Genomic DNA, 10451 nt, shown 5'->3' with positions numbered 1-10451 from the left:
CCTTTGATTGAACATTTTGACTCTACTTTCTTATGTGTATAAGGATTGATGCAATCATTTACTAGTAGGTGTATTGATCCATTTTACATGCTTGAGTGTTTAGATATCCTTCCCCACATGAAGCTACAAGTGTGGAAATTCCATATTGAGCCATAGGAATAGTGTCTTCACATCTCATTTCTTATTGCATAAAATTAAGTCGCAAAATCATTTCAAGAAAAATAAGAATCTCTATCAATATAGGGGTGTTAACACAAATGTTGTTGTATATGATGAAATGGGAATCAATGATAGACTCCCACTTCACCAACATACGTTAGAAAGAGGATCCTAAAATGTGACCCCTTTTGGGGACTTAAATCAGATTAGTAGTCCCAAATAGATGAAGGGGTGCTAATGCAAGATCAAGGTCGTTTGGAGATGTTAATTATAGGATCCTTGGGATTTTTATTTAATGTATAAATGTATGGAAATAAATCTATGATAAGTAAATCACTACATAATTTGAGTATAGTTGTAAGTAAATAAATATATGTAAGATAATGTTTACAAAAGTATTTTTAATAAGACTACATATAATTATATTTGCTATACACATTACTTTTCCTATGTTAGTTTCTAATTCTACACTTATTATTCTTTTAGTTTCATACTTTGTTACCTTTAAATCATTAATACAGTTTTAAAATGATATAAAAGATAGACTAAAGGAGTATTAATTATAGGTTTGTCTTGAAAAGATAATAATAACTACTATTTTTTAATAATCTGGACTGGTACTAATCATTTGGACAAGTTTGAAGTTTTATTTAGTGTTGCACAAAGACAAGGAAGTGACTCAAGCACTATAAGAAAGCCTATGGTCATGAGTCTTTCAAGTTCTCTAACAATCCCTAATATCCTATTTTAGTTTTAGATTGTAGATAAAACTTAAAGAGCATGTATTATTAGAAACATTTTCCCCTTGACCTAAATACAAAAAGGGACATATGTAAATTATCTCTTAAAAACCAAAAGTTTGTAAGTGGCAAGATAATGAATAGTATATCACTGGGGTATGCCTCTTTTAATGATGTTACAATTTGTATAGGACTAAGGAGGAAGACTTATATAAGTATTTTAGTTATTGAAAAATCTAACTCCAACTAAACACAACAATAAAGAAAAAGTTATTTATATATATCTTGTCAATTAATTAATTATAAAATTAACATAAAGATTTAATATAAAATAAACTAATAATATCGTCATTAAAAAATTACATGTTTATCAACTAATAATTTATCAATTATTTGCATACTATTTACATTATTTTAGATAAATTTATTTAACTTTTTCCTTTTAACTTCATTTTAAATTTTTAAAAAGTTTTTGAAAAAAAGTTGAACACATTCTCAAACTTGTATAAAGTGTGCAGAATAACTTGTTTTAGAACTAATTTAATTCACATTTAATATATTATTTTATTTTATTTAAATAAATTTATCGTTTTCTTCAAGAAATCATTGTGACTAATATAAATTATTTAAATAAATTTAAATTCTATTATTATTATATTAAATTTTTATATATATAATTTGATAATTTTGATTATAATGTTAATTTCTAACAAAATGTTGACAAGTAAATCACTACATAATTTGAGTATAGTTGTAAGTAAATAAATATATGTAAGATAATGTTTACAAAAGTATTTTTAATAAGACTACATATAATTATATTTTTATTTTTTAAAAATTAACTATTATATTAACATTAAAAATTATGTCAAAATTTTATCCAAGGGAAATATTATAAAATTATAGTTTCTAAGTTGATATTTAAAGACAATATTGAAAACATTTTTTCTTCATTAAATCAATTTCAAATTAAGAAACAAATTTAAAAAGTATATTTAAAAAATCATCGATTTTTAAAAATAATATTTTGTTTACTTATTGATAAAATATATTTAAATTTTAAATGTTAAAAACAAAATTATTAGTGCTTAGTGTGAATTATTTTATCAACATATATATAAAAATTAAAATTTAAAGTGAAAACTAACACATACAAAATCCAAATTTAAAAAATAAAAGAAAAATACTTAGATACCATCCAAAATCCAGAAAGGACAGTACTATCTGACAGGGTGCACGGGGAGCAGAGCAGGAATGGGCACAAAGTTCTACGAGCAGGAACTGACAGAAAGGACAAAAAGGGCGGGCATCCGGGCAGTCTATCCCCCTGCCTGGTTAGCCATTGCCTTCAAACTGCCCATACAAAGGCTTCAGAACGGGGTGCAAAGACCTCTCATAACTGCACCACCGACAAATGCACTTGAAACCGGCGGCTTCCAATCTGACCTGCCGCATCGGTAGTGGAAGCAGAACGTCGGTATAACAAATCGTGAGCTCTTCCCCCTTCTTGATGTCCTTGGCGGCATGCAAAAACATAGCATCTCTGACGGTTAGTCGGCCGCAATTCGGCGCGCACGAGTGGTTGATAAATGACGACAGCAACCATATACCACAAAAAACGGCGCCGCCAGCCGCCAACCCCGCCGCCGTCATTTCCCCGGGGAGAGAATTCCGTGCTACAACTTCGGTAATGCGGGGGTTTCTGGCACCAGCTACGTGCAACTTATTTGCACCGTCCGGTTGCCCCAACTTTGCTCTTGCCCCAACTTGCACGGATGATCGTGTACTGTCCGCACTGACGGTGTTTTTTTGGCGTCTGTGCTTGTAGGGTGAAGCGTGAAAAGATAGAGTAATTTTGAAGTAAATTTTTTGAATTTTTTTTGTTTCATTTTCAATTTTATAAGAACAATATTCTAAGATCTTTTAATTTTTTTCAATAGTAAATAATAATTTAAGTTAATTTAATATTGTAGGTTTTGTTTATAAATGAATATTTTAATCTATCTTATTTATTTAAATATTGTAATGAGATATTTTTTAAATGAATTTTAGAAACAAATCAAATCAAAAATTGGAAGTCAATTTAATTTTTAATTATTACAAATTGATTATAAATTTAAAATATATTTTTCAAAAAGATTTCACAATTTTTTTATAGACTTATATTGAATAATAGTAACAAAATACAAATATTATTAGCATTGAAAGTAAATATATCTTATTAGCTTTATTAGTTTAAGGAGAAAAATATATAAGTATAACAAAGAGAAAAATATTTTTATTCATTTTTTAACTTTATTTATTTTTATATTCTATTAAATTTTTAAAATAAGTAAATAAAAATAAAATTATTTTTATTCACTTAATTGAATTACTTTTCTATTTATTAACTTTTCTAAAGAAGTGAATAATTTTCTTCTTCTCATTGTTATATATTTATTTTTCTCTCACAAATTATTATTCAATGTTTCATTGGCTAATTATTATTATTCAATGTTTCATTGGCTAATTGACAAAAAATAAATATTAGTGATCCTAATACTTAGAAGGTAACATCCATCCTCATATATTTTATAAAATATATTTACATTAGGAGTAAAAACTAAGAATTTAGTAAATTTTGAAATCTATAATTAATAAGTAGTTAATATCATTAATATAAATAAAATTTAAAAAATTGTTTTTATTTTAAAGGTTAAAAATATAAAGTATTTTTACTTACTATAATGAGTAATTTTATCTAATTTATATATTTTTAATATAAAGTTATATTTTTTCCTAAATTTTATTACTTACTAGAATCATAAATACAAAAAAAACTTGTTTAAATATATTTATTTTGAGGGAATTAAAATTTGTTAGTTTATACTCACTAACATTCTTTCTCATGTTTTATTTTACAAGTTAGATTATATAAAATATTTTTACTTAGTATTAAGATTATTTTAACTATTCTTATAACAAGATATATCTAAAAGATTCAACTCATTTCATTTGTCTCATAAGAAAAAAGAATTAGAAACATTATTACTTAATAAATATCATAAATATAAATAATTTGTTATTCATTTTATTTATCTTTTTAATTTGTTATTTGTTATTTATAAATAATTTGTTAAAGAAAATCTAGAAAGTAATAATGTTTCTAATACTTTTTTCTTATGAGACAAATGAAATGAGTTGAATCTTTTAGGTATATCTTGTTATAAGAATAAGAATAGTAAAAATAATCTTAATACTAAGTAAAAATATTTTATATAATCTAACTTGTAAAATAAAATCTTCTATGTATGCTTCTGGGTGCGATTGTGTGTTGTTTTAACAACATCAACGTTTCGGATCATACTCAATGATCCATCATCAGGATGAGAGAGCTAAGAGAACATGTTATTTTAACTATTAATTTAAAATATATATTCAGATTTTGTTATTTTGTTACTTGCTAAAAAAGATCTGAATATATATTGTAAATTAATAGTTAAAATAACAAAATGTTCTTTAGTTTATCAAATTATTCTACAATTTATATGTAGAATAATTTTTAACCTTTAAAATAAAAACAATTTTTTAAATTTTATTTATATTAATGATATTAACTACTTATTAATTATAAATTTTAAAATTTGCTAAATTCTTAATTTTTACTCCTAATATAAATATATTTTATAAAATATATGAGGATGAATGTTACCTTCTAAGAATTAAGATACTAATATTTGTTTTTTTGTGAATTAGTCAATGAAACATTGTATAATAATTTGTGAGAGAAAAATAAAAATATAACAATGAGAAGAAAAAAAATTGTTCACTTCTTTAGAAAATTTAATAGATAGAATAATAATTTAATTAAGTGAATAAAAATATTTTTCTCTTTGTTATACTTATATATTTTTCTCTTTAAACAAGTGAATTGTAATAAAGCCAATAAGATATATTTACTTTCAATGTTAATAGCATTTGTATTTTGTTACTATTATTCAATACAAGTCAATAAAAAAATTGTGAAATCTTTTTGAAAAATATATTTAAAATTTATAATCGATTTCTGATAATTAAAAGTTAAAGTGACTTCCAATTTTTGATTTGATTTGTTTCTAATTCATTTAAAAATATCTCATTACAATATTTAAATAAATAAGATAGATTAAAATATTCATTTTATAAACAAAACCTACAATATTTTTAACTAATTATTATTTACTATTAAAAAAAATTAAAAGACATTAGAATATTCTTCTTCAAAAATTGAAAATGAAACAATTTTTTTTAAAAATTTACTTCAAAATTACTTGAGTCTTTCCACGCTTCACTCTCTGAGCACAGACCCCAAAATAATAATAATCAAGAAACACCGTCAGTGCGGACAGTACACGGTCATCCGTGCAAGTTGGGGCAAGGGCAGAGATGGGGCAGCCGGACGGTGCAAATAAGTTGCACCGTAGCCGGTGCCGGGGTTTCTGAGGGTTCCGTCAAAACAGCGTCTGCCAGCCTGGAAAAGACTCAAATCCGGTGTTACAACACGTTCTCCCGGCGGCGCGCCGTCGTCGAGCGCACACAGCCGCCATGCAAGATCCTCAGATTTTTCGGCGGCGGCGGTGACGGCACGTACGAGCTCGTCCCTTAGACATGCAAAAACCTCATCCTCCGCCGCCGCCGCCGTCGTCTCACCGCCGGCGACGGCGACGGCGTTGCTGACGAGGACGAGTTCGCCGGCGCCGACGTCCTTGGCGGCGTAGAGTCCCCACCCGCGCCCGTCCTTTGTCTTCCTGATTTCGACGTCCCCGATAACGTCATCGACGTCTTGAGGCGGCTGGCGGCGGCCATGCAAGATGAACTGCGACACGTCGTACTCACCCTGCCGTGATTTTGCATGGGAGGCCTTGAATTGCTGCATGGCGGTGAGCACGTCCGGTTAGCCCGGGCTGACGTCGAGAGCTTCTTCTAGAACTTTCATGGACTGTGAGAATTGTTTGAGGCCGTGGAGCGCGCGGCCTTTTCTGTAGAGGAGTTTGAGATTGCGGGGGTCCATTTGGAGGCCCAATTTGCAGCTGTTGAGGGCCATGTCGAAGTCGCCCATTTGGAGAAACGCTTCTGCGCGGTTGGAAAAGGCGGCGACGAGGTCCTCCTCATCATTGCCTATTGCATGGTTTGCTTCGCTCTTCTTTTTCGATTTGGCACGTGCGATTTCGATGCAGTTGGTGTAGTGGGTGGCGGCGGCGGACCAGTCTTGTTTGTTGAAGCACTTTTTCCCTCTGTTTTTCTCCTCTGCGAAATCCATGGCTTCCACGCCATGAATTCTTATTAGCGAGTTTCGACGGCTCATCTTCGCTGAAATTTTTTATAGCTTTTTTGTTTTTTAAAGAGATTTTTGGTTGCTTGGGTTTTTTTCTCTCTTCTCTGGATTTCAATGTAATAGTTTTGCGATGCTTGTTTTCCAAGCTCACGAGACTTGGTATTAATAGATGGATTTCTTCGCGAGAGTTTGCTGAATCGTTGCGACCGCTGATTACGGGCTTGGGTTAAAATTAGAATCAGTACAATTATTTCTAAAAGGTCTAATAGCCTACATATTTCACCTTATACAACTTTTTCTTTTTTTTATATATAGAAAATTCCAATATAGTTTTTTCTAATTTTTTTATTAAATTAACAAATAGTTAAAACTGCCCAAGGGAACACTCCGCCTTTTTTTGGAACGTCAATTATATCTTTGACGTTTTAGTTTCAGATTTAGTCAATATCTAATTTGAATGATGAGTTTTAGTTTAATAATCGAGAATAAATTTTTGCTAATAATTGTTTATGGATTAAAATTGTAGCATGTGCATGTTTTACTTTATAAAAATTTAGATTTTTTTCTGAATAAATTATTATAATGTTAAAAATAAATTTTGAGGAAGGGAAAAAATGAATTTGAGTGTAGAAAGTTTGTGTATATTTGTTATCAAAGGAGAATTTTTATGCTTCAAAATTTAAGAAATTTGAAATTTGTGAATTTTGAAGGTATTTAATGGTGTTTTGAAAGTATTATTTGTTTTTGGTTAGTTGAAAAGATTAAAAAACTTAAATATTTAAGTCGATAGGCTTATGTGTGGGAACTTTGTTCCCGGTTTTTACAATTTTTGGCTGGCAAATTGTCAGCCTCACCGGAAGTTTTTTGCAATTTGTTAGCCAAAGTGAGATACCCACTCAAAAAACATTTCTATTCTCGCCGTTTTATTTCTTTTCCTTAACTTTCCCTCTTGCACTGCATAGGCATTGTTTTTTCCTTTTTCTACTATAGTTTGGGGCTTTCATTTTGTTTTTTCCTTTTGCAACAGTTGTTTGGGGCTTTTTAAATTCATTTCCCAAATTTTATATAGTGGTGGTAATGGCAATAGTTTGAAGGATTTCAGGTTATAGTTGGAAGGATTTCAAACTATGTTGTTCATTCTTACTCTCTCTGGTAAGTTTTTCTCCATTATATATATGAATGCTATTAAAGATTTTTATTTCTGAATTCTTCATCACTGAGATTTAAGAATTTATTCACACCAAATTTTAAACTTAACCAAATTTATTTTCATATTTATTGTTGTAATGCAATTTCTCCTTCAAAATTTAAATTTCATTGCTTCTCTAGGCAATCTTTGTAAAGTTTACCATGTTCACCTACTTGCACGATCTTTGTCACTTGCACCTAGGGCATCAATTTCAGGCAACTTGGGGAGCTCCATTTCATTCAAGAAAGGCTATGAATTTTGTCTAATGACGTTGTTAAGAAGAGAATTTCAAGTGTTTTCTCTGGTTGTGTTTTTCCTTCTCTTTGTTTATGGTTTGTGTTACTTAGAACTTGAAATATCATAAACTTCAATTTAATAATCATCGGCTATACTAATACACAAAGTTTCTCTTTTGTAGGCATATGCACTTTCTCTGTATTATGTAGTTGCATTTTTTTATATAGTTGGAAATATAATTTATCACTATGTAGAGGTTGTAAATAGATTGCATTAGATTGAATAAGTGTAAGATTCATAAATCTTATAATTAATATTTTTAATCATTATGTATCAAGATTAATAGGTTGTAAAAAAGTAGAACTAAAGATAATATTTAATATGGGAACTAAATTATGGTAAAGAATGATATTAATAATTACTATTCATAGTTTGGATCTTCTTTAAAAATACACATTTATATGATTAATTTATTTTATTCATAATTTAAATTTAAAAAGAGCAATATTTTTAGAATGAAAACAAGTATAGAAAATGATTTTTTAAATTTTTATTTTCATAATTTAAATTTAAAAAAACAGACATTTTTAGAATAAAAACAAGTATAGAAAGATTATTTATTAGTACTTGTTCGTAGGCTAAGTACTATTGTATCAATTTTTGAATCCTGTCTGGTTATTAAATATAATGTCTCCAACCAATGTCTACCAATTAAAATTACATATCTTTTTTTATGTGCAATGATTTAATTTTTTGTTATAGTATACATGCACTTTTTTTAAGTTAAAAATTTATGATTATTTGATTAGCTATGACACTTTGATGGACAATATTTGATGGACTCTATTTTATTAGGGGTGAAAGGCATGCCTTCAAGCACCAAGTAGTTTAGATTTATAATCATAATATTTTGTTTCATTAAAAATTTAATTTTAAAAATAGAATATTTAAGAAAAATATTATATTCAAATAGAATATAATTAAATAATATTATAAGACATTGTAACTTATTTTAAAATATTAAAATAATTTTATAGTTTATATTTAAATATATAAATTTAATTAAAAAATTATATCAATAATTTATATTTATTATAATGCGACAAGTACTTAGCCACTACGTGACAATTGTTTATTATGTAGTAACTTTATTTTAAAAAATAAATAAATTTCTAAAAATATTTAAAAGTATAGAAAGTTTTTATTAAATAAGATATTGTAACTTAATTTTAAAATTTTAAAATAAATTATAGAGTTTATATTTAAATATTCAATTTAATTAAAAAATTATATCAATAATTTATATTTATTATAATGTGACAAGTAATTAGCCAATATGTCACACTTGTTTATTATGTAGTAACTTCATTTTGAAAAATAAATAAATTTCTAAAACTACTTTAAAGTACATAAAGTTTCTATTAAAATCTACATTGTATTTAAAAACTAACTCAATTTTGAAAAAACAAAATCTAAAATATATTTAAAAGTAAAGAAAGTTTCTATTAAATTCTACATTATACTTTAAAACTATTTACTAGTCAATATTTTTTTAATAAATATATTTCAAAAACATGTTTAAAAGTATACAAATATTAAAATCTACATTATACTTAAAAACTATTCATGAGTCAATTTTTTAAATTAAAATATTTAGAATATAAATATTTAAATATGATTTTTTAAATTAAAATATTTAGAATATAAATATTTAAATATGTAAAAAATAGAAATATTTTACTATGTAGAAAAGTTTAGAAAGTTTATATTAAAATCTAGATTATGACTTTTTTCAAAGCTTAAAAATAGTTTTATAAAATTATTAATGTTTCTATTTTCTATATAACAATTTTATTTTTTAAAGATGTAAATAATATATAGAAAAAATCTAATAAAATTAATAATTAAAGTAACAAAAAACTAAACAATTTTTTTTTCTACAAAATAACTATATAGATTTTATTATCTTGTTACTCTAAACTTAATATTTATACACATTACAAAAAAAAATTCCAAACATTCTAATTCTAATGAATCTAATTTATTTGATAATTACATTTAAATTGTCAATTATTGGTTGCATAGCCACTTTACACTTTCTAGTTATCGCTTACAATGTAATAATAGATTATACTAAACATATCACCTCTATCGACTTCTCGTTGCACGTACAAAAATGTGCAACTGCTAGTTAAATGAAATTTGATGTTTTGGATTGTGAAAACAAAGTTATCCCGCGTGATTGTTTGAATCAAATTTATTCAAACCATATTGTAAACTTTATTAAAGATATAAACTTCACATGCTTTTTCATGTCATATTTATTGAAGAATGTCATGAGCTCAGAGGTTAGTTTTTAGGGATGAATATTGAAATTTCCAAAAACATTTTTTGGTGAAAAAGGGGAATGTTAAGATATCTTATTGACAAGCATTCTACACACACACACACACACATATGGATGTATGTATGGATGTATGTATATGGATGTATGTATGCATGTATGTATGTATATATACATCATAATAGGACATATTGAGGCATCATAAGAGGACATCCATTGTCCTGGTTAATTAATTATCCATGTTTCAATATACATACATACATACATACATATATATACACACACACACACACACACACATACAAGTGTATATACATATATGTATATATATACACATATGTATATATAAAAACATGTATAATTAATTAACAAAGACAATGGATATATATGTATGTATGTATGTATGTATGTATAATTAACCAAGACAATGGATGTCCCTCTTATGATGCCTCAATATGTCTCATCTATAGGCAAAGGAGTATTGAGCTC

General features: G+C 27.0%; 1 protein-coding gene across 1 annotated transcript; it reads right to left on the bottom strand.

Annotated features, from left to right (window-relative positions):
- Window positions 1-5811: 5811 nt before the first annotated feature.
- Window positions 5812-6222, bottom strand: LOC149556304 (uncharacterized). Its single transcript, XM_089829806.1, has one exon. It carries the CDS (start codon window positions 6220-6222, stop codon window positions 5812-5814), a length of 411 nt encoding a protein of 136 aa, XP_089685932.1.
- Between the last annotated feature and the right edge of the window lie 4229 nt (window positions 6223-10451).

The sequence above is a fragment of the Cupressus sempervirens genome, chromosome 5 (assembly GCF_028749045.1).
Source record: "Cupressus sempervirens isolate cs-2001-9-10 chromosome 5, ASM2874904v1, whole genome shotgun sequence".
NCBI classification, from domain to species: Eukaryota; Viridiplantae; Streptophyta; class Pinopsida; order Cupressales; family Cupressaceae; genus Cupressus; species Cupressus sempervirens.
Note: the sequence above shows the minus strand (reverse complement) of the source record. Positions and strands in the feature narration are given on the sequence as shown.

What these genes read in the sequence shown, in the direction of transcription:
- LOC149556304 (XM_089829806.1), bottom strand. Translation starts at nt 6,222, where the DNA reads ATGAGCCGTCGAAACTCGCTAATAAGAATTCATGGCGTGGAAGCCATG.